General features: G+C 39.3%; 3 protein-coding genes across 6 annotated transcripts in view; 2 read left to right on the plus strand and 1 right to left on the minus strand.

The window, feature by feature from the left end:
• myo1d (myosin 1D) overlaps positions 1–6,293 on the plus strand; it is a 125,461-nt gene extending 119,168 nt beyond the window's left edge. The window contains exon 22 of the mRNA XM_041973213.1: positions 2,056–6,293. Coding sequence (XP_041829147.1) covers positions 2,056–2,212 — 157 coding nt within the window. The 3' untranslated portion in view covers positions 2,213–6,293. The remainder of the gene's footprint in view (positions 1–2,055) is intronic.
• A 1,537-nt stretch (positions 6,294–7,830) lies between these two features.
• On the minus strand, positions 7,831–12,799 carry cdk5r1b (cyclin-dependent kinase 5, regulatory subunit 1b (p35)). Of its 3 annotated transcripts, none has more exons than XM_041973228.1 (3): positions 12,476–12,799; positions 10,256–11,358; positions 7,831–9,708 (listed from the first exon to the last, which is right to left on the minus strand). In XM_041973228.1, the coding sequence occupies exons 2-3, from the start codon at positions 11,158–11,160 to the stop codon at positions 9,687–9,689; spliced, it is 927 nt and encodes a 308-aa protein (XP_041829162.1). In that variant the 5' UTR covers positions 11,161–11,358; positions 12,476–12,799; the 3' UTR covers positions 7,831–9,686. The 3 variants fall into 3 exon arrangements, with proteins under 3 accessions (XP_041829162.1, XP_041829161.1, XP_041829163.1); XM_041973227.1 differs by having other exon boundaries at positions 10,256–11,361; XM_041973229.1 differs by lacking the exon at positions 7,831–9,708 and having other exon boundaries at positions 10,252–11,361.
• Positions 12,800–15,142: 2,343 nt separating this feature from the next.
• psmd11b (proteasome 26S subunit, non-ATPase 11b) lies at positions 15,143–24,021 on the plus strand. 2 transcript variants are annotated; one of them, XM_041973220.1, is made up of 13 exons: positions 15,143–15,257; positions 16,330–16,431; positions 16,618–16,814; positions 18,165–18,222; positions 18,351–18,545; positions 19,158–19,302; positions 19,405–19,465; positions 19,565–19,627; positions 22,046–22,171; positions 22,276–22,311; positions 22,399–22,450; positions 22,545–22,687; positions 22,775–24,021. In XM_041973220.1, the coding sequence occupies exons 1-12, from the start codon at positions 15,167–15,169 to the stop codon at positions 22,685–22,687; spliced, it is 1,269 nt and encodes a 422-aa protein (XP_041829154.1). In that variant the 5' UTR covers positions 15,143–15,166; the 3' UTR covers positions 22,775–24,021. The 2 variants fall into 2 exon arrangements, with proteins under 2 accessions (XP_041829154.1, XP_041829156.1); XM_041973222.1 differs by having other exon boundaries at positions 22,780–24,021.
• Positions 24,022–24,281: the final 260 nt, after the last annotated feature.

The following is a 24,281-nucleotide window of genomic DNA, read 5'->3' on the forward strand; positions in this document are numbered from 1 at the left end:
AGATTCTCCAGCATCATGAACCAGTTATTTATTCTGGCCTGCTGGGTTTGGTGTTTGATGGTGTTGGATGTTTACCCTTTCTGGAGTTCATCGTGACTGCACTGTTTGCTTATATATGGTGCCCACCAATGCCAACAGCTTAGTGAGTCATCTGCAAGATCGATCATGCCACGTTAATATGACTGAATGTGTGCAAAAGCAGGCTGTTGCTTTGTTTTTTGTTTTGTTTTCGCTCATGTCAGATGCATAATCCATCATTGTTTCCAGTAAACCTTTAAACAGTCAGGTTTCTTCACTGTTAGATTGATTAAGTTTCCTGTTCGACTGGTTTTAGACCGAAGGGAAATTAAATGCCTTTCTCAAATCCGATTTGCAGGACAGCACTCTCATTTGCTGTTATTCGAATCAGATTCATCCAGTTCTCTCCAAACTTTCAGCCAGTGCTGCTTTGGTAATGACTTGAGTTTCTTTTCATTATGCCAGAAGGTCTTTCTCACATCTTCGCTCTTCCCGCCGAGGATGTGAGAGATTGAGAAGAGATTAAACTGTTAAATAAGAATTATTTGGTTTCTTTGCTTCAATCTTAAGTGATCCACTCATGTGTGGCACATGTAGAGGATTGAAAGGTTTATCTAAAAGACCCTTTAAGGCGACAGGCTATTAATTGTCACCATATAAATAAATCTAAGATAACTTTGACACAATCTGACAGCTTTTCATATCTTACCCTGTATTTTTATTTAATTACATCATATTCTCAGTAAAAATTCCTCTAGTTGAATATAATTTTATGATTAGTTCTTTGAGTTGCAGTTTGTGCACGAACACTGCTGTAATATGTATTTATGATTATTTCTCTGACATATATTTCATCACATTCAGACGTATTTATTCTATCTTATATATGACACACATTAGTATTAGCATCACAGGACTGCCTGATCATATTGTTGCAGTGTGTGTGTGTGTGTGTGTGTGTCAGTGAGAATGATTTTGCTTCTATAAAGCAATGTTTACGGCCCAAATACTATACATATGAGATTATGGTGCTGTTTGTATGTGAGGAAGAACATGTTTTATGACCTAAAAAAGCATCTTCTTGCTCTGTTTTGTACTAATGAATCTGCAGATTTTATTTTTCTGCATTAAACTGTGATTTAACAGAACATGAAACCACCTGAGAGTGAACTAAGTGTGTAAATAATGCCATGGCCATGGAAACACAACTGTGAGGTGGAACAGTGAAGCAGATTATATAACCTCACATCTAAAAAAGGCTGTGACACGGTCTGTAAAATGTAAATAAAAACACAATATAATAAGTTACAAATCTCATAAAGTAGTATTTTTAACTGTTTTTGAAGCTGGGGTTGGAAAACTCTTTAAAGAAGGAATAACCAAACCCATCTGCAGTATATTGGCACTATAATTACAGTCTCTTTGTACTGACACTTTATCATGGTACTCCTTTTGTAACATTTGTTTATGTCATCCATATTGTTTTATGCAATGTTATTTAGCTACTTTTAGGTATTTATTATTTGTCATGTAATTCCTCGTCCTTTTTAGCTTCTTTTATTTTGCTAATTTATTATCGCTGTTGTGTTCCATATACTCTGTATTTCTGAATAACAATAAAGTCTGTTGAGTTAAAAAAGGAAATTCTACACAGATTGAGGCAATCTATGGTTGTTAATGCAAGTACCTAGAAAATGGGAAGGAAACATACAGGTAGAAGAGGGAAAGAAAACTCGGAGGAAAAACGCAGTGAAAACAGAAAACACACAAGAGTAATGAAGAACAAATTCATTTGTTTCAATGCATTTTACACGACTTCATCAGTAAAATCAATGTCACAAAGAAATAAAACCAGAGGAGGTGCAGGAAGATCTTTATTCTGTATGATTCATGACTCCGTAGCTTTTTCCTAATATTCTGTTTATCCTTCCATGTTTTCCAGGGAATGTAGATCTTTCTTTTTCCTGTGTCTGTGTTTTAAAATTTTAGTCTTTAACACTTGCTCTTCTTGTTTCCTACTTTGTTTTGTCTCTGCAGTGAGAAGAGGAAGCTTCAGGTGAACATTGCGAGTCCCATTCAGTGCAGCATGAACGGGAGAAAATGCACCGTCATCGTCGAACCCAAGATCAACCAATCACAGCCAGACTTCACCAAGAGCAGATCTGGTTACATCCTGGCTGTTCCAGGAAACTGACCTGGTCCCAAAAAAGATACAGCTGATTTTCAAAACCAGGCTGGGATAATAATGATGATGAAGATTCACACCATATATGTAAGATGAGGATTACTGAATCCTCGGTTTTCAAAGATATGCCAAATTTGACCCTTGTTTTGTTTTTGTTTTTTAGTCAGAGTTTAGCATGCTTCAATGGACAAAATGTTAGTTGAACAAATTTCAAAGCGTGCGCTAAATGATTTTTCACCAGAGGTGCTTTTTTATTTTTTTAATTATCCAAATTTCAGTTGATTTTGCTTTGTGCAATATTTAGTTTATTGCAGGTTGATTATTGTGAGTCAAGGTGGGATCAGATTATACAACAACCTTTCTCAGAACCACACATATTGCATAACAGGGTAAAAAAAAAAGCTTTGCAGGTATTTATAATCCCCGAAGCTTCATGTGTAGTAACCTGAACAGAAACTTTGTGTTCAAGCATGACTTTAATTTGTAATTTCTGCTATAAAGTAGAGAGTAAAAACCTTTGTTTTGTGATTTTAAAAAATTACAACTTTAATTATGTTAACTAAAGACTTGCCTACCTAGAGGGTAAAAGGAACGACCTGTGTTGTGTATTTTTAGTTTGTTATCTGTTTACATTCACATGAAGGAACAGCGAAAGTGTCAGAGGCACAAATTACAAATATGTGATAGTTTTAGTTTTAGGCTGTTGAGTAGGATGTGCTGAGCATATCCTGAACAAAGCAGCCTGATAAACACAACACATTCAAATATTATAATTTAAACCCTGCATCTTATGCTCTCTATGCAATATCGTTTTGTAATATTCCTGCTTATACATTAAAGATTAGAATATAATGTATATGACCAGCATTAGATTACAAATATGTGTATCACAAGACTTGTACTCAGTATAGTGTTTAAAGTAATGTTATGACTGAAGCTGAATAACTGGCAGTAAATCATTTGGAGATGAAGGCTTTTTTTATTTTTCTTTCTTTAACTATCTTTAGTTCATATTCTCTCTAGATGCCAGATTTAATGCTTTTGCTTAGCAACAGTGTTGCTGGCCAGTACTGTAGGATCATATTTGAACTCTAAACTTAGTTTCATTTGCAGTCTTTATTTGTAGTGAAGAGTCTACAACTTCTCGTGGTCTTTTGTCTTTTGAAACAGCCTTCCACTGGACACACTCCATCATCACAGCGATGGAGTGTGTGTGTATGTGTGATTGGGGGAGTGTGGACTTCATGTGTACAGATTCACCCTTTTAGCTCAACTACTCTTGGCTTAGAGACTGACTCAGAGCTTGGCTCGTTGGGTGGGTCAGGGGGTCTGCACTCAGACTGCTTAGCCAAGGCTTTTTGTATTAATTAGTTGACTTTTCAAAGACTTGATTTTCACTAACTCCAAGTGTTTAGAGCCAAATAATCCTCATCTTATTAGTGTTAAACATAGTTCCTGAGTCACATTTTTGTTTTTACAAGCTGTGTTGAAAGATCTCTCCCTGTTTTCAATCATCTATCCATCACTTAATGTTGTTTTTCCAAAAATTTATTGCAATACAAGCAGGAGATATATCTAAATTTTATAAGTTTTGATAGTGATATCCAAAGATGAAGTGAAAAGAAGACATCAAAACATCAGGCATCCACAGTTTGTTGTAAGATGATTAGATCTTAGCTCCAGAACGACTCCTAAATGGATCTTGAGTGTGTTTTCTGAATTTCTGCTTTCTAGGCAAATAATGAACTAGTGACCAAACTCCACCTGCTGTTAGAAATCAAATCAGATATGTTATCAGATTTTTTTCTGTTTGGTTCAGAAATTGGCAGAAATTACTTAAATTAGGAAACAATGTATTTTTAGATCCACTGAGACTTTGGTGAAAAGCGGTTGAAAACCAGCAGTCTGAGGTTACAAATCACAGCTTCCACTGTGTTTGCCCAAGTTTAAGAGGCTTCACCTCAACAGGAAGGAAGACTAGTTAACAGTTTAGTCACCGTGTCAGTCGCCTAACTGCTTGAGTGCTGCCTGAACAAGGCATTTATCTTAATTAGCTGCTGAGTGTCATTTGAAGAAGCAAATCTCTACTCCACCTCCCCGCTCTCTGTCGGATGACCTTGTCTGTTGCTTGATAAGACACCTTGAGGCAGAAAAGAGGTGTTTAGGGAAATTTGTGTATTTGTTGTGTGGATTAAGGAAGCGACATTGGTGGTGTTAATAAAGGCGCTCATGAGTAAGGAGTGTGTGTATCTGTATGTGCACTGTAAAATCTCTGCATATCTTCCAGCTTGGTAATCTCCTACAGGGTTTCTCTCCTCTCTGCTCCGATATTCGTCCTTTAGCATTAGGTTGGACTCACTTCTACACTTCAGCGCTTCTCCTTTTGCTTTTTACGGGGGGGTTGTTGGTGAACAAAGACTTGCTTGGCCTCCTCTGCCTCCCTGTCTCCCTGCCCCCATTCCTCCTTCCTTTTCCACTTTGCTTCCCCTGTCAAATCGCTTGGCTCCTCGCCCAGTTGGGCTGACTGTACCATCCTGCGGGGCAGTGGAGCTTTTTTTTTTTCCTCTCCAGTGCCCATGAGGTGTGAAAACAAAGGGAATGAATTCCAGCAACAGAAAATGTAAACTAATACCAGGAATATAATGAAGCAACAAAGGTGTTATTCAAATAATGCCCACAAACCACTCCACTACACACATTTATCCTCCCTTTGGCTTTACCCCTCTGTCTCGCAGATGTAAAGTCCCCGGTTTTTGGTTTTGTTTTTTTTTTTTTAGATCAAGGGTTAGTTGTCTTCTAGCTCAAGAACATATATGGGATCATCTGGAATAGCTACTACTATTCCTTGATCCCCAAAAGAGAAGCGATTCCTCACTTCTGCAAATAGAAGGCCATGGTCAAGGCAAAGAATTGGGATTAAACCTAAATCTGTCCTCAGGCAGTAAACTCTTCAAAACTGCTGTATCTTTGTGCTTCTTCTCACCACATGGGTGTCTCATGAGCCGCATTTTCCCACAATAGTGCACAAATAAACATTAAAACTTGTAGCTGATCAAAAAGAAATGATGCATATTTAATCATGTGTTGACATGCAGATGCTTGTATTCTAGGCCAGCGACACCAGTCCAATGAATGCATTATGACCATAGCTCATCCAGATTGTGCATGTAAATGTAGACCTCATGGCTTCCTGGGACTTCCTATCTTACTTAAAGATAATTAAGGAGGGCTTTTGTTGGGAAATACTAACAGTGTACTAACACATACTTGCTGCAGTAGTAAATATTTCCACCAGCAGGTCAGTGTATGTAAATTTGGACCAAAATTTATGTTGTTGGGTGTCATTGTTCATGACCAAACACGTCACCAAGGACAACAGTCTTGCTTACTGTTGTGCTTTCAATACTTTTTAGAGATGTAAGGCATTTAAAATGCTGTATGTCTGGCTTTAACTACACCTTAAAAACATGATTGGTTCTGGTATTTTATGGGATTTGTTGTAAAAATAAGGAACATCCCCTGATTCATTCCCTAATGATTTGCTTTTGGTGTGCAAAACTAATCACTGATTACTTTTCCATTATGCTAATCATCAAAAGTAAAAATCAAGCTTTTTTTTAATTATTATCCTGATCTGTTTGTAAGTGGGTTTAAATATGAATGTTATCACTTGTGCCATCATGTTCTTCTCCTTAATGTTGGAAAGAATTCTGTCTAGTTGCAGCGTTTTGTCTCAGGCACATCTAGCATCCCTGTTATTAAGCCCAACCAAGTCAGCCAAAGAATAACAGTCCATTTTCTCTGTAATTTATTTTGCTTTCAGTGTCTGTAAGCAAAACCTGTATGTATGCACCGTTTATTCAGTATGTGCCTTATTTTACAATAAGTTTGTATTTTGCGTATATGTGCAATATGCCATTATCATCTGCATAGATATACTGTAATATCCAGTTTAAGTCTAAAGGGAAATGCTGTAATACTGTGTTGTGCATTTGTTTCTGTATGAAAGCAGGTTTGGCATTCCTTCATGTTCCATGATGAAAATATTTCATTAATCAATTTATTAATAAATTTATTTGCTTCAATCATCTGTGTTTTAGCATTAGCCTTTCCATTGCATGTAAGCTAGCGTTTGACGTGACGATAGCCTGGCTAAACCCAGGATTTATCCAGCCACTGACGGCTGTTTCACCATGTTTCACCCCTGCTGTCGGCATGACAACGCCTCTTCCTGGTGCCCCTGTTTTAGCAGCTACATCAGCAGGGGTTTATAATCCACTGGCTGATGCATGTTATTCCTCAATGGGGTGACTAAGACTGAAGTGTTTAAGTGAATGACATATCAAAGCTAATCTGTCTGAATCTCTTGATATATTTGGAGTAATTTAGCCTCCATACACCGCCAAATTACAATTTGGATGAAGAAATTACATTTTTTCTCATTATCCTGCTAATGTTTCAGTCTGCAACTTCCTCAAGTTTGCAGTTTTACCCTATTTAAGATGCTTTTCAGCCTGTTTTTGCTGTTACCTTCAGATTATTTATTATTTTGCTTCCCTCCATTTTGAGGTTCGGTCAGCCCTTTAAGATCACATCTGGTTGTTTTTGCTCCATATTGGCTTGGTAAGGAGTCAATCTGCAACTCTTATAAACAACGTGATGCTTCCAGATATTTTTATGCGTTGAATCATCAATAAATATCAGTGATCCAGTTTAATTTCTAGACCTAGAACAGCATCACACTGCCCCTATGTTTGACAATGTAGTGTTCACAGTCAGTCTTTTCCCATCCTTCCTCCCTTCATTCAAACACAAGAATATCTTAGGTTTGTCTAAAGAATCTTGTTCTTGAACTGGTCCGTTTTTATAGCAGTTGTCAACTCTAATTTGACTTCTCCGTTCTTGAGTGTTATTAGTTTGAATATTGAGATTGAGTATTTAGAGATACACAGCCCATCCCAAAGAAAGTACCTTCTTGGATTTTAACTAAGCAAAAAGATATGAGCCTCCCTTTGAGGAATTACTGCATGAATGGTTATGTTTCAGTTGGTAACAAGTTACTCAACTAATGCAATAAGTAACTTTTCATTTCTTAATCCACCATATATTTATCAGCTGTCAAATAGACAATCAGATATTAGTGTTAATCTGTTGCTTTGATCTAAGACAGTAAAAATCAGAGGTTATGACCAAAAAAGGGCACTGCAGGTTTTTGGGGTCATTCTGGCTGATCTTCCACAGCAAGAAGCAGAAAAAGACATGCAACACCTCTTGAACGATCAGTGCATTTTATTTTTCCATCACAGTACAAAAATAAATTAAAATAAGCAGAATCAAACTAAAAAAAGAAAACATTTAAATTACAGCAACAGATTTTTTGTCTTTTCCCAAAAAAGAAATGAATCAACCTTTTTCTCATCCCACCAAGTCCTAGTACCAGTGTGTGGTTGGAGTATGTTCCTTTGTCCATATAAGAAAACAAACACATTCTTCTGTACAAATAAGTTGCTGCCATTCACACACACACACACACACACATTCAAATGTTCATTCACACACACACACACATGCAGTCTACTGAGCGCCTCTCTCTCTGTCTGATGTTTTTAAATCACTGTTTCGTTTTCTTTTTATCTACAAAGTACGCAACCAGATACAGAAAAGAATTTGACGGAAATGTTCAACTATCACTTCTTTTTTTCTTTTTTTTCCAAGATTTTTTAAGCTTACAAACAACTACTCAATGATGCAAGTGAAGAAACATGGCACATTTCAAGTGAGTCAGTTCAAGTGGACAGAGAGGGAATGGTTTAAGGTGTGTGTTTGAGGCCTATAGCCCTAAAAGCCCTGCTTTTTTTCCCAGACGCCCATCCAAATTGTGTGTCCAAATGAAGCCTAGCAGACTGTCTTAACAGTAAGCTACATTTTACTCTGACTTGGCACAGAAAAGAAGTATACACATTTGTGACACAAGATGGGAAAACCAATAAAGTTTTCCTCTGAGGAGATGCTGCTGCAGCTTATCCGGTAATGGTGGAGCTGCAGTAAAGATGAAAAGCTGCATATCCTCTGTGCTCTGCATGCTCTCTGGTTGGTTGTCAAGGAGTTCCCGCTGTACACTGCAGAGCATCATTTTTGGCCCAGTGGTGTCTGTGATTGAAAGTGTGATTAGACCTGCAGAGGTCGCCTCATTTCCTTCTGCCCCGAGAAGGGTGGCTGCGACGCCACGTCACACTGATCTACACAAAAATGATGCTGAGGGATTATCCTGAAGGTGCACCGTGCTTTTCTGCAGCGATAATGAGGGAGAAGTTGTTATTTGAATACTTTACTCCCTTTAAAAATTGCTTTCTGCTTCTGATATGTGGGACAGCAGGTTGTGTTTTGCTTTAAAATCAGGATATTTTCAGGGCTTTTTTTGTTGGCAAGGCACTCTTAAGTAAGCCTCATTGGTGATGGTCAGATTAATCAGAGGTTTTGATCTAAGGGGCATTTTATTCATAAATCCCTGCAACATTCATTTGCATAAACCAAATCAATCTTCATTCCCACCAAAGATAACCCCACCTCGCTATGTCAGCAACCCCTCCTCTCCTTGTCCTTCACTTTTCAGTCCAAAAGTCTCCCATCAGGATTTATCAGTCCCACTGAAAGTGCCTAAACAATAAATACATAAATGGCAATAAATGAAGTGTCAGTAAGTAGTTATAAGTAGATGAAAAATCCACCTTTTCATTCAACAGCTGGATGAACGGTTACAGTATTCCTGTGGGATTTTCATCAAGGATATGGCACTGTTATAACATTTTCTATGCTGAATCATGAGCACAAAAATCAAAACATCATTCCAAAGTGGTTGTAACACAACCTATCGACAAAAGTACAAAAGGAATTTCCCTGGTAAACAAATAGCCTATTTTAGCAAGCATAGCTAAATAAACTAGTGTCACTTTGTTCACAGCATTCTCTAATGCAGATGCAATTGGTTTACAAATCAAGTAAAAATAGTAAATTATAGCTCCTCGCCCTCCAGGAGACTCTGTTAAAATTGCATGGCACACGTGCAAAACGTTACATTTCTAAGTAAAAAAAAGAAAAAATGATAAATTAAAGAAAACTTGTTCAATAAAAGCAATAAATAAGCCTCCATAAGGTGTGGAGCAAAACATCCGTTAACCTGTTTCATGAGTTTTTTTTCCCACCATATATGTCCACTGGCTGTTGTGTTTTTAGCAAAAGTCCCACAAAGCAGTGCTCACTGTCCACCCAGGTGATCTATCTATATAAGTCCTCCTGTAGAGCCAGAAACCCACAAAAATATGGATCCAGCACTGATGGCTCACGCTGCTCTTTTTCCTTAGATGGCCAGATATGCATCGCAGTAAAAACATGTCCAGTCGTATCCGTGTTTAGTGGAGGGGACGTGGGTGTTCTAGAGAGCCAGCCGGGATGTCTGTTCATCAGTGATGCGTGAAGAAGCCAGTCAGGCGATGGCCCTCACCCTCCTGCGGTAGGCAGTGCACATCACATTGTCAAACAGTCAGAAGGTCACTGGTGGGCTGTTGCAGCCTCAGTCCTGTCCACATTCATTGCTGTAGCTTCCTGTATTTATTTATTTATTCTCATTTTTAAGTGTGTTTTTTACATAACTTTTCAGTATCTAGAGATATAGTAAATCTGAATGTCAGTGAAGGATTTATCCAAATCTGCCTTTTTAAAAATATTATCCCTCCCCCAAAAAAGCTTTCATTCTTGGATAATCCAACCTTTGCAAGTTTGAAAATACATTTTGGCTCTAACAACCCCCCCCCCCCCCCCCCCCCCCCCCCTTTTTTTATAGATATTTTTTCTTTTTTGTGAATACTGAAACAACACCCCTCCCTCCTAAAAGTGTCAGATTGTTTATCAGTCTGGTTAACTTCCTTGCTGGCTCAGTATGTTCGTGTGGACAAGAATTAATAAATAGCATCACAAAAGAGGGTTAAAAGGTGTCAAAATGCCAGACTAGAGTACACCCCACCTCCCCTCCCTCACCCCCTTGCATCCCCTCACCGGTCCAGGCCAATGAGCAGGCGGCTCCTCTCCTCCTCCTTCTGGCTCTCGTTCTTCAGGTCGGCAAACACCTGAGTAAAGTAGTGAGGGTCGGAGTTGATCTGGAGCATCTTGGCGCTCATCAGGTTGATGATGGACAAGCAGCGGTCCCAGAAGGTTTCCTTGGAACTCTCCACCAAGAAGGGCTTAAGCGGATAGGAGATCTCGTTGCCCATGTAGGAGTAAGACAGGTAGAGGCAGGTGAGCAGCACGGCCTGCAGCTCGTGCTCCGTGCCCACTTCGGAGGAGACCACGTCGCGGCAAAGCATGTAGACGAAGACCACGTTGGCCGGGGTGATGAAGCCCTGGTCCTGCCAGCCTTGCAGCAGCAGGGAGCGGTCCACGCTGCGCAGCCACAGCACGGGGTCAGTAGGTGAAAGGTGTTTGAGGCGGTAGCAACGCCGACACAGAAACTCCCCCAGGCAGCGCAGCAGCTCGCTGGTGGAGGCCTGGACGATCACCCTCTTAGGAGTCCCGGGGGCCACATTGGAGTTGGTCAGGGGCGCCTTCTTAACTGAAGATGTGGTGTTGTTGGAGCTCTTGGTGAGAGCTGGAGTGCTCTGGTCTTGGGTGAAGGTGGACAGGTTGGCGCAAGACTGCGACTTCTTCAGGTTCTCATTGTTTAGGTGGGTGACATTGTTCTGGTAGGTGCCGTTGGGCTGCACCTTCTTGGAGCTTTTCTTCTTGGCCGACACCGCAACTATCCGCTTCCAAGGGAGCACGTTGATGAGGGAGTGTCGCTTCAGGTTCTTGTCTTTGGCGTTCTTGCTGTTCTGGACCGCTGTATAGTGGCCCACAGTTGCAGGCCCATCCTCAAAGAGGCCTGCCTTTCGGTAGGTAGGCGACAAAGACAGCACGGTTCCCATGGTGACTGTAGGTGGAACGCACAGGAGCTTTCAGGGTCAGAAGGGTGTCTGCCAGGGAGGAGATCCTGAGGGTCTCAAAGCCTCAATCCTTCAGGCTGCTGCTGGGCATCTAAAGCACCTGAGCAGACTATCCTGTGAAGAGCTGATGAGAAGCACCTCTACTGATGGGTCTGCTGTATTTCAGCTTTGGGGGGATCACTGCTGAAAGCAGAAAAATAACGAGTGAGGATCTATTTAAATTATGCATACACTAATAACTAATTGTAGCATTTCTCTCAGTTTCGTATCAGAACTGTGATCAAGAGCTCATAACAGATAAAATCATAGTTATCTGCTTTCTAGACGTCTTCCTGAGTGGTTGATCTGACAATAGCCCCCAGCTTATTAGCAGTATTGACTTGACTCAGTAAGTGGTGGAATGTATTAGCCTATAGATTATAATTAACACAAATAGAACAGACCCACCCTCTCTCTCTCTCTCTCTCTCTCTCTCTCTGCTGCAGATCATCAATCTGGTTCAAATGTTCTATTAATTCTACAGTTTCTGTTCATTTGCAGCAAATAAAAAACACACCAATGCTCTCCATTTTAAGTTACGTGTGTGGAAACATCCATAATCATTTTATAGTCTCAGATTTGCAGGCAATGGCCGACAGATCGGAGTGAGTCACGCGCCTCCTCCCCCCTTATTCGCTAAAATGGAAGGCAGAAACGTAAACACCGTTTTAACAGGTGAAGGTCGCGTTTGATGGAAAATACGGCTCTTTTTTGCAAAGAATTGTTAAAATACACAACAAATGTCATTTATAAATAATCTCAATTAAAAATGTAAATAAGAGCATGAATGCTGATTTTATTCCGCGCACTGCGGTGGCCTGAATGCGAGAGAACGTCGATGCGCAGCATCCAACAAGCTCGACCCTTCATTCCATCATCCTGTCCCATCATCAGCATGATTCCTGATCCCATAGACGCTGAGAAATACTAAAGTGTAGTCTATCAGATTGGTATAAATAGGAGGATTTGTCGGCCTCCTGGTTGTGAGTTTGAGTACACGCTGGGTGCTCTCCGTGGTGCTGAAACTGTGCAGCGAAACTAGGTGGCTGGCTTTGATAGGCGGTGGCTTAAAGAGAGAAATAAACCTCTTTTTCAGTACCTTCCTGACAAAATGTCACAATATGTTGATGGATTCAGCAAAAAATAAAACAAAATAAATCCCGAATTAATTCGATGCATGTGGTCACATCTTGGTTGGATATCCTCGCTTTGCTAATATAATGAAACCAAATATGTCCCTAAATCAAAACAAACTCACCAGCTCTGCAGCTCAGAGATGTAATAACCGCGATGCAATGGTGATGCTCCTCGCGTCTCGAGCGTATTCTTCCTTTAAAAGATGTTGTTAAAACATTAGACCATCTCGGAGAGTACAAATGCAACAAAGAAAATAATCCGAGCCGAGACAAAATCTTTTAAAAAAGAAAAAAAAAACCGCATGTAGTGGATGAGCGCGCCTGGCGTCTGCAGTGCGCAGACGACGGTAGACAGTTGTGGAATGGATGCTCAGATGAAGATGTGCTCCTGGTCCTGGTTGGCGGCGAGATGCGGATGCTGCGAGGGCTGATGTTGTGTTGTGAGGGTGGCTGACGCAAAGGTGGTGGTGGAGCGCCGCTCTGCGCTTTCTGTGGAGAAATAGCTCCGCCTATAGCCACACAGAGCAGCAGCTAAAGATCTGCTTTTCCTCTGCAACATCTTACAGCACTAACCTAAGCAACATTTAATAGATTTAAACTACGTTGGCAGCCAAAGTATTACCTGTATATACCTGATTGTCTCATATTAATAAACATATTTACGTGTTTACATGTCTCAGTGTATAATTTGGCCGTTTTGACCGTGGCGGTCTTCCTTGACAACTTAAACAAGATGCAGATACCCAACAAACTTAGCAACTTTAGCATATATTTATTTTCTAGAAGTTCAAAGATTATATATCTGGCATGCATGTAAGTTGCGATGCCATAGAAAATGTTAATAAAATTAAAATGCATTGATTTGCAAATCCTTATTTTATTCCTTGTAGAACAGAAACAACATATCAGTTGTTAAATTTGAGACATTTTACAATTTCATGGAAAATATCTTCTCATTTTTTAATTTGATTGCAGCAACATATCGCAAAACAGTTGGAATTGGGGCAACAAAAGGCTGGAAAAGTTATTGGCCCAAATCAAAAACAACTGGAGGAGCATTTGACAAATAGCATAACTGCAGGTCAGTAACATGACTGGGTGTAAAGGTAACATTTCTGAGAGGCAAAGCCTTTCAGAGATGGGCTCTCAGATATAAAAATGAGCAGAGGTTCGCTTAACTGAGCCAAAAAATTGTGGAGCAACTGCTGAAAAATCTTCCTCAATGTAATTGCAAAGTCTTTAAGGATCCCACTATCCACAAGTGTAAAGCATCATCAAATGTTGTAGAGAATCAAATCTCTGAGGGTATCCGTTCATACCTGGAAAATAAACTGTATCCTGTTTGCTCAGCATTATAATGTATCCATCCTTTTGGTGCATCTAAGCCTTTGTGATGACTGTTTGTTAAAAAAAAAAGTACATACAATGATTCTAAATGGAAAGTTTCCTCTGAGTTTTGTGTACAAGTTTTGGAGAATTACTCTTTCGAATTATCTCCCAATAACTGTCCACAACATAGTATTCATAAACAGACAAACAAAATTAGCCAGTACTACAACAAAACATCTTTGTACAAATCACATTAGCGTTTGACACAAAAACAGGGCTTCTGTATTTGCTTTCTCCTATTTTTTATCAGCATGTTCCATAATATTTAGGTTTTTACTGCTCCAGTGACAGTTAATATTCTAAATTCATATGTATAATTTATTCTTGAGAAGAAAAAACACTGTGGAATGTTTATTTATCCCTTTGAAGCTCAACTCCCAGTTCAACTGAGTTAGTTCAAAGGCCATTCTTGCCAAGACCAGCATGCTGGACATGTTTATGTTTTTTTATGTATTCTTTTTATTAATCTATCTATCTGTCTGTCTTTGTCTGTTACTGAATTGTTTCATGTACTTGAGAAAAACATGGATGACCAGGTTAAAAACATTTACAGAAATCAACAAAAGTCAGCAATAACCATGTCACACTAATGAAGAAAGACTATGCAGTGTTTAGGGTGTGCTGGATGAATGGAAACAACTTTATAGTGATGCTTTACTGCTACCAAACAGTGTCTGAAACTCATGTCGGCTTGCAGGAGTGAACTCTGAATTTAGCAATGCCACTAGTATGTCAGTGTTTGAAATGGACATTGTATTTACAGACGTAAGGGAACATAAATGGGCCTTAATGGTTGCTCACACTTTTATAGCTTCATGTGACATAAATTCAGTCTGAATTATTCTTTCAATGTTGTGGCATCTAAAAAATTAGATGAAATTATGTCCTTGTGTTTTATAATGGATGGTCCGTTGTATCATATGTAAAAAGACTTAAAAAAAAAAACTTTTAAGTTATTTTCCTAACATTTAGAGTTCAACCAGATCCTTTATTATTACATATTCCTAAACATAAGCACAAATTAAATAAGCCCAGCCTGTCAAACCAATAGGGTTCTAGGTCTTAAAAAGTTAATCTGTGATGTTTCAGAGGACAAAGTCAGTTCAACATGTTTGACAGTGAGAAAAGTTTGATCTAGTGTGACTGGTTGAGCTCATGTAGTGACAGCGATAATTTTGCACACAGATGCAGCTTTTTCCCCTGAATATTTTACACAAGTAATGATAGTTCCTCCAAGAATTCTATTGCAAAAATGAAAATTTCACATTCCGCGTACAAAGAAGGCAAACCAAACGCTTCAATTCTCAATCGGACTACATTTCCCAAACATCTTTGAACGCCAATATGTCAAACACTAACGTCACCACGCTAAGTAACGTAATCTATGCACGTATTTTCATTCAAGTAGTATTTGAATAAGGAAGATGGCGGCTGCGGCAGTGGTTGAATTTCAGAGAGCCCAGTCTCTCATTAGCACGGATCGCAACGCCTCTATCGACATTCTTCATTCTATAGGTGAGTGTTTATTTTGCGTTTTCAGACAGACACTATCCCTCTGACTTCTCTTGATAGTTTTTGTCAGTCAGTTTACGTCAGGCCGGGTTAGCGTGCTAGCTAGAAAATGCCAGTAGCACGAGCCGGTGGTGTGCGGTGCTGACTCACTGTTGAATGGTGCCTAATGGTAACTGGTAGCTAATAGATGTTAGCTCGTTTAGCAGCTTTGCTAACTGGAGGCCTGACGCTATCAGTTAGTTGTTCTCAGAACTTTGGTGTTTTTTAAATTGAGAGTTGGGTTTTGTGATATTTTGTCATTCCGCACACTTTCTATGGTCAGCTGTCACATTAGCATAGCTGTTTCTGCGGCTAATGTTGCTAGCCTGTTGTCACCACAACACAGAAAAACACCTCCATGTCAAAGTAAAGACAAGCAGTTTTTATATTAGCAAAGCACTTCTCAGTAATTTCTCAATTACTGTGTTTGTGCTTATGGTTTTATTGGTTATATATATATATATATATATATATATATATATATATATATATATATATATATATATATTACGCTTCCATAAAGATCGCTGTCCACGAACTGCCTTGTCACACCAACACGTTAGCTCTGAAGTTGTCCTTCCCTGTTTACCATCAAGTCCTGGTTTCCCTGTCGCTGGTGTTAATAGGTCAAATGATTTATTAGTAAATTTATCACTAAACCATAGATGCATTTATTTATTGGTGATAAAGCCAAACATTTATATTCCCTGTTCATAATGTCAGGAACTGCTGCAGCTTCACATTTAACATCTTTACAAATAAATTTCTTTAGTAAGAAATTAATTTCTTTCTCATTACTCATGTAAAGACAAACAGGTTGTTTTGGAACTCTAAAATAATAATTTAGATAATGTATTTCGAGGACCTATCTGATCTGTGGATGCATCATTATTGAAGTTGTAGTGAGAGGGAGTTTATCCAACAGATGATGTGAATTGAAAAGCCACAAAAAGGGACACAGTAAAATCACTCATTGCTCAAAACATGAGTTAAGTGCCCTTTGTCCTGTTGTTAATTTGCTGACTTTCTGTAACAGTGAGAAGAGATGTTCAGGAGGACGATGAAGAAGCTGTCAGGGTTAAAGAACAAAGCATCCTGGAGCTGGGGACACTCTTGGCAAAGACTGGACAAGCTGCAGGTAAAGTTTTAACTTTTTAAAAAACTTTTACATGTGTATATTCCGATATGTAATCTAATTATTACATTTGAGCAATAGTAATGTCATGATAATCACTCAAGATGAAATTGATATTGTTTATTTTTATTTAATCATAGGGTTATATATATTAAATAGGATATTCATGCAATTTTTTTTCCTATTCAGAACTTGGGGGCCTGCTGAAATTTGTGAGGCCTTTCCTGATTTCCATCAGCAAGGCCAAAGCAGCTCGGCTTGTCCGCTCCCTGCTGGACCTCTTCCTAGATATGGAGGCAGCCACGGGGCAGGAGGTTGAGCTGTGTCTTGAGTGCATCGAGTGGGCAAAGGCAGAGAAGAGGACCTTCCTACGACAGGCTCTGGAGGTAAGAAAGCCTAGAACAGGGCTGTTATTTAGGCAAAACATCGTTATTTAAATGCTCTGTAAGCACCAACTTCCATCAATACAATTTGGAGTAATTGGCGTTACAACTTAAAACGCATCTGCAGCCAGATTTTCTCATTATGATAGCGTCATGTGAAGATAGAGAGATCACACTGATTCTGATCATTTTGCAGTAATGAATGACAACGAAGAACTAGTGGGTCACATTTCATAAAAGGAATCTGTCTTCAGCTAGTGGAATTGTCCTGTCTCAGTCCTGCTTCGTGTCAGCACAAAACACAGCTTGTGATTAATGACACTGAAAACAAAAATGATATCCCCAAACATAAATAGTAGCTTTAGTTGGGATGATGGAGTCGGTCGCCGTGACCTCAGCCAGAAACTGAAATCGAATATGTGATACCACTTACTTGGTGTTGCTCAGGTTTGAAACCAAATGAAAACTGCTAACCTTAACTCAACAAATCTGTAAACAGTGCCTCAAGATTATTCTAGGGAGACTCGCTGACATGTGATATATCTGCAAATCACCTATAATGTTAGTATGTCACAGTAGAGATTTGGGTCCAAATGAGCACCAGGATTATGTGGAGCTCTTGGCTGAATTACAAAATATAGGATCAACAAGGTTTTGTAACAGCGCTGTGTGTAATGAAGTAAAGTTAGTCATGGAATGCGTAGGCTGCTCCTCATGCACACTGTGCTTGGATAGGAGGGAGAGAACTTGCAAGGAAGCATGAATAGGACTGAGTCAGAGAGACATTCTTGCACACAAAGACAAACAAATGTGTCCAGCATCGGTAGCTTGAACAGAAGCTAATGTAAAATAGTGTTTAAATGTTGTATTTGAAGTAAATGATTACTTATGTTTCTGTTAAAAGTTACTGAAGCACAAACGGAATCCTTAATTCTTTTGGGAAATGTAAGAGGATGCCATCACAACGTCTCGCCTACATTTCACATCATTAACACTTTTAAACACAGGGTAGCTAGATAAGTATCTTTACTTTTGACAGTTGTTTAAAAAAAATGGATGAAATAAGTGGATTGAGTGCAGTTATTAAGAATAAAGTGGAAAAATTAGGAAATGACAGTGATTTGTACTTTTTCTAGAGAGCTAACTATGGTGTTGTGTAATACACCATCTGATATTTGTAATGAGATCTTGAGGAGACACATTACTGGAATTAACACAACAGAATTACAAGGACTAACATGATTATCTTTCTGTTTAGATGATATTAGTGCTGTCCTGTCAGGTTTGTGTTACATGTTGCTTGTTTGACACAGCTGTCCTCTGCTCATCTAACATCACTTTCTCTGCTTTCAGGCTCGACTGATCTCACTCTATTTTGATACCAAAAGATACCAGGAGGCCTTGGCTCTGGGTGAGTCTTTAAAGACAGGACCACTGTTTTTTTTTTTTTGTTGTTGTTTTTTTTCCCCAAGATAAATTGTTTGTGAAGATATGCTGCAAGACAAACTGTAAATTGTTAGTTTCTTCTCTTCTCCTCAGGCTCCCAGCTGCTCCAGGAGCTGAAAAAGATGGATGACAAAGCTCTTCTGGTGGAGGTTCAGCTGCTTGAAAGTAAAACATACCACGCTCTCAGTAACCTGCCCAAGGCTCGCGCTGCTCTCACCTCGGCCAGAACCACCGCCAACGCCATTTACTGTCCTCCGAAGCTCCAGGCGGCACTGGACATGCAGTCAGGTTATATGTGTTTGATGCTACTTCCAGAGCAATACCTGGACTAAAATCTGAAACGTGTCCAAAAAAAAAAAAAAGAATTGGGGTATTTGTCTTTTTTATGGTCTCAGATATTAAACTATAGGGTTCTCCCGAGTATACTTAGAATAATATTTTGCTTTGAAAAAAGACAGTGAATTAATCAAAACCTGGGAAGCAACTGTGTTAGTCAACAGTTGTTGGAAAAATAAATATTTGGTTGATCCTCAGTGACTGAGCTTTGCTGATGATTATCTCAGTCAGGCAGGTTTTTGTTTAAAAGAACTTTAAGTCATGATAGTTTTGTGTTTATTCATAACAGTGTGATTCTGGAGCAGAACACAGTTTTTGACTCATGATTCTGTAGTTTCCAGCATCATGAAATGAAAAATTAAATGAATGAAAAATACTTTATTGTGACTATTATGGAAAAGTGGTTTTTGTCAGGCAGCACTCAGAGCAGGTTAACATGCTCAAGTAGGTACAATGTGCATTTCAGGCGTGCAAGTTTTTGTTTTCACTTCACATTTCATTGTTACTTGATGTGGTTTTCTTTGGCCATGAATGCGAACTGATGTTCTGTCATGAATGCAACAGGGATCATCCATGCAGCAGAGGAGAAAGACTGGAAGACAGCCTACTCCTACTTCTTTGAGGCCTTCGAGGGTTACGACTCCATCGACAGTCCCAGAGCCATCACAGCACTCAAATACATGCTTCTGTGCAAAATTGTGCTCAACTTGTGAGTAGTGCAATGTGAATCTCCCCAATATTCATCCAGTGTCATAATGGAAACATCACACTAACTTGGAATCATGAACATATTTGTTTTTGTTGCTTTCAGACCAGAGGAGGTACAAGCCCTGATCAGCGGTAAACTGGCCCTGCGATATGCCGGACGACAGGTAAACTTTTCTGTGTTTAGTGTAACTAGTGAACATTTCAGTTTTTATAGATAATATTGAATGAAAATAACACAAAATGTTTTTATTTATGGATTTTAGACAGATGCACTGAAATGCATTGCCCAGGCCAGCAAGAACAGATCGTTAGCAGACTTTGAAAAGGTAAGGATCCATTTAAAATCCCATCAGATTTTGCTCTATGGCCTTTTGTGCATGTCCATTTCAAACTGTCTTTGTAAAGCAACACTACATATTTTTATGATCTTAAAACTCAGTGCTTCTGACTTGTTTTAAAGGTACTGTCAAGTAAAGAATTTAGATAAATGCATTGAGATACAGAGTAAAACGTGCAGTGAAATGTGAAAAGGGCTTAGCAGTAGGGCTGCAACTAATGACTATTCTGATTGTCGATTAGTCACCGACTATTAAAACGACTAGTCGACCAATAGGATTATGTATCTCATGATTATTAGGCTATATATGGATCTTATTTCACTTTCAGCTTTGAAATCTTGCATGAGGTTGTTAAGTAAGTCCGACGTGCCTCCTCTTTAAATGTTCGAGCGTTGCAGACGTACTTCCATGGTACACAAGGTCCGCTTTACAAATCTCACATGTATTTAAATTATTTTGTAAGTTTGATGTGAAGTTATCCCACACTTTTAACATTCTCCGCTGCGGTTTTCCTCCTTGGTCCGCTACCATATTTTTTCCCTGGCGGACTTTATTGCGCATGTGCAACTCTCAGCAGAGATAAAAAAAAAAAAAAAAAGAAGATGTCTCACTCAATATTTTTTCCCTTCTTTGCGCATGTGCATTGTGCAACTCTCAGCAGAGATAGGATTAGAAGACAATGTCTCACTCTGTAGTTTTTTTTTTTTTTTGCCGACAATAGTCGACGGCTAAATTCGTTGTCGACTATTTTTATTGTCGACTATTGTCGACAACGTCGACTAATTGTTGCAACCCTACTTAGCAGTGGGACGTGATAGCTACCTAGCCTTAAATGAATAATAATCTGCATTCAGTACAAAATCCTACTTTAATTGCAATTGCTTAAAACCTCAAGATCATTGGTTTATATAGGTGCACTATATGAAAGCTGGACTACCTGCCCTCCGTTTAGGCCTTAATTCTGCATAGACGCCTGACTGATCTCTACAGTCTAAAGAGACCAGCATTGGGGTGGGAAGCATCCTGTGTAATTTATGAGGTGTTGACCACACCTTCTTGGTGTAAGCTTCCTGCGGAGAGGTGGCGGGCGGGGGTTGGGGGGGGGGGGGGGGTATGGGGCTTCCAATGGTATGCTTAGATCAGTGCACCACCCTCTGCAGGGAAAGCTGGTCTCTGATGGTGGAGTTTGTCATACTAGATGGAGATCTGTCCTGTAAGGGCACGCAACACTTAAGAAACAAAATGCCCTCCTGATTGGGCAGCAGTAGGGCTTAAACTACCCCAGCCTCTGGAAAAAGTGCAGTCGCTGCCTGGATTCCTGATTGTGTTTTGAATGCAGAGTTCAGGTTAAGTTCTGAGAGAGGTGCACCCCCAGGTACTTGAAGTCTGGGATTCTCTCCACTGGCTCCCATCAGTGCTAAGTGGGGTGATCCTGCTGCTCTCCTTCTTCCAGAAGTCCACCACTGTCTCTTTGGTCTTGTTGATGTTCAGGGTCAGGTTTTGGTCTGACACCACATCTCTTTTTATTCCCCTCCCTGGCCCCTTCCATGTATACACTCATTCCGATCCATTTGTGGTGCATGTTGTCTCTTCTCATGCTTAAACCACGTGGGGGTCACGTGATGTAATGAGTTTCAGGGAAGGCTTGAAAAAAATGATGGCAGCAAAACAGAACAGGACTGTGGCGGAGACGTTTTTGTTAGAAACTGAAAGAGTTGAGGATTATTTAGCATTTTGACAGTCAAAAGGTTCAAAAATAAAAAGAAAGCACTTCTTCCAAACTAGTAGGCACTGGGCTTGTCAAAAGTGTTACAATCGTATTAAATTGTGTAAATACAGCTGATCAGGTCACCATGGAAACATGTCAGCTGGAATCTCTGATCAGATTGATTTCAATTGAACAGATGAAATATTTGTCCATGTAAACGTAGCTGGTGTTTCTGATAACTGTTCAGTGCAGCATTCATCATACAGACGTGTGTCCTAATAGCAGTTTTTTTTTTTTTTTTTTTTTTTTTGCGTGCCAACTTGTTTATTTTTGTTTCTTTTTCTTCTATTGTTCCCAGTTGGGCGGGAGCATTTGCAGCCTGTATAAGGGCCTGTTTAAAAGAAAAGCACCACCTGAATAAAATGCCTGAACGCACAACGCTGTGGCTCTTTAGTAGGTTCATTAGCTCCACCAGCAATAGCTGATTTTAATTCCAAAAGATAACCTGCATGATGTGTAGTTTCTTATGTTTACAACAAAACAAATTTAATGAAAATATTTTGATATTTTAGAAGGTTACTGTAAAGTTACAGGGAGGTTTGGGTCAGTGTAGTGCTTGCTTGAGCCAGCTGGAGACACGCCCCAAGTTTCCTTACTGAGTGTTAGAAAACTTTGACTCAAAGACTTCCATTTTTCAGGCTCTCACAGAGTATAAAGCCGAACTGCGGGACGATCCGATCATTAACACCCACCTGGCCAAGCTCTATGACAACCTGCTGGAACAAAACCTCATCCGAGTCATCGAACCGTTTTCCAGAGTACAGGTGAGAACACTGTTTACAGGAAACATGACATTGAGCTGTTGGTATTTACAGCTACATTTACCCTCAGCAGCCTTAATTTAGTTTGGTTCTCCTCCTGATTTCAGATAGAACACATATCAAGTCTAATCAAACTATCAAAGGTAAGTTAAAAGAAAACTGAAGCCTTTCCTCAGTTTAAACTTATTTGTGACCCTGACTTCTGTTTTTACTCATTTCTTATTTTAAAGGGTGATGTTGAGAGGAAATTATCACAGATGATTCTGGACAAGAAGTTTCATGGTAATTAAAATGTTAAATGTCACAAATATGCCCTTACCAAGCAGAATTAGGAGTCTTCTGTTTGTTGAAATGTAACTTCACACGTCTTCTTCAGGAATCCTCGACCAAGGTGAAGGTGTCTTGATCATTTTTGAAGAGCCGCCAGTGGACAAAACATACGAAGCAGCTTTGGAAACAATTCAAAACATGAGCAAAGTCGTGGACTCGCTTTACAACAAAGCCAAGAAGCTGACATAGGTGAGGAAATATTAGGAATCCAATATTTTCACGGCCCTAATTGTTTGTTTTTCCTGCTCTAAATGTTTTTGTGTCCTCCATCCTCAGAGCAGATTACCACGGCAGTGAGATGGAGGAACTGCGTGTGTTTTTTTTGAACAGCGTATGTCAAATTTTAAAAGAAGGGGACAAGGGAGAGCAACGTAAAGTCCCACAAACTGCAACAAACAGAATTTCCTCCATCAAACATCCCCTCCTCCTCCTCTTCCTCCCAAAATGGACAATTTCATAACTTTTCCTTTATTTTTCTTTTCATTTTGATATCTCTTCAGGATTCTGTATAACACTCAGCGGCCAAATCAGGCCATCAGGGAATATTGTTCAACCACAATGAAAAGAATAAAAAGGTTTAAGAAAAAATATGTTTTTATCTGCTGTAAGGTTGGGCCTGCCAAGCCTTAAGCTGACTCCACTGCAACCTCACAGGTGCAACATCGACCTCTATGGCCTCTGCTCTGCTCCCGGCTGCAGCGAGGCTTTCTCTTTCCTCTTGTCCATATCGTTCAGAAGCACACCGTTTAGTTTTTGGAAGGTTGGGATTTTCTTTGGGAAACTGAACTTTGGTCCAAGAGCTCCCTCCAGCTCTTGTTTTTTTTTTTTTTTTGTTTGTTTTTTGGCCATATCAAAGGCAACAGCTAAGTCCCCTTCTATTTCAGATGCATATTAAATTCTTTATTTGTTTCTGTCTTTAGTGTTTTGGTTGAAAAAAAAAAAAAAAAAAAAGGAAAATCAGATGGTTGCCACATGTTCACCCCTCCTGCTGATGTAAGTATCGAACAGACAGGATGCCATTTCACCACTAGTGCCACTTTTTCGGCACTTCAGTTTGCCTCAGTGTTGGGTGCAATATGAAAACACAGGGTAGGGGTGGGAGATGTTTTCATTGCCTCTAAACATCTGTAAGTTTTCCCTGAATGAACACTTCTCCATTGTTAGTTCCTAGCACTAGTGTGGTATGCTAGTAACCAAACAATTTGTATGCGTTTGATTTGGTTTTGATTTTTCTTTCTTTTTTTTTTTGGTTTTGTTTTTCTCTTACAAAGACATTTTCAAAAAATAAATATTTTGTATTTTACTGATTTTGTCTTGTGTCTTGCTAACAAAATCTTTGCTGACAGAACTGTTCATGATGCAAAAGAATCTTTGAAATGCATTTAATGACATTAGTATGCAGTCTGAAAACTTTATTTTTTCTCAAATGTCCCCCAAAAATGCCACTCTAAGGTTTATACAACCTCTTTTGTTGGTCTAATTTTAAATGAACTAACCAAAGGGCATTAAATTGGTTTAAGTAAGAGCTTGATTGTCTTTTATTTTAAAATGGCCACATCAAATGTATATTTTATTGAATCCATTATTAGCCAAACACTTTATCCAAAGATTACTTACAAAGTAAATCAATTTCTGGGGCATTGCAGTTCTGTTTGAGGTCAGATTTAAATTTATTTTTTATTCTGCAATGCTTAAATATATACAATTATGTTCCAAGTCATTAATATTAAAGACTTAAAGAGCTATTCTCAAAGAAGGTGCAGGTTTTCACCTAGACCAGGGC

The sequence above is a fragment of the Melanotaenia boesemani genome, chromosome 21, assembly GCF_017639745.1.
Source record: "Melanotaenia boesemani isolate fMelBoe1 chromosome 21, fMelBoe1.pri, whole genome shotgun sequence".
Taxonomy (NCBI): domain Eukaryota; kingdom Metazoa; phylum Chordata; class Actinopteri; order Atheriniformes; family Melanotaeniidae; genus Melanotaenia; species Melanotaenia boesemani.

Bases quoted from the DNA above. Each gene is read 5' to 3' on its own strand.
- cdk5r1b (XM_041973228.1), bottom strand. From the start codon at position 11,160: ATGGGAACCGTGCTGTCTTTGTCGCCTACCTACCGAAAGGCAGGCCTC. The intron at 9,709-10,255 runs GTGAGGGGATGC...TGCCTACCGCAG, and splicing joins CTGCTCATTGGCCTGGACCG to GAGGGTGAGGGCCATCGCCT.
- psmd11b (XM_041973220.1), top strand. From the start codon at position 15,167: ATGGCGGCTGCGGCAGTGGTTGAATTTCAGAGAGCCCAGTCTCTCATT. The intron at 16,432-16,617 runs GTAAAGTTTTAA...TTTCCTATTCAG, and splicing joins AAAGACTGGACAAGCTGCAG to AACTTGGGGGCCTGCTGAAA. The intron at 19,303-19,404 runs GTGAGTAGTGCA...TGTTGCTTTCAG, and splicing joins TGCAAAATTGTGCTCAACTT to ACCAGAGGAGGTACAAGCCC.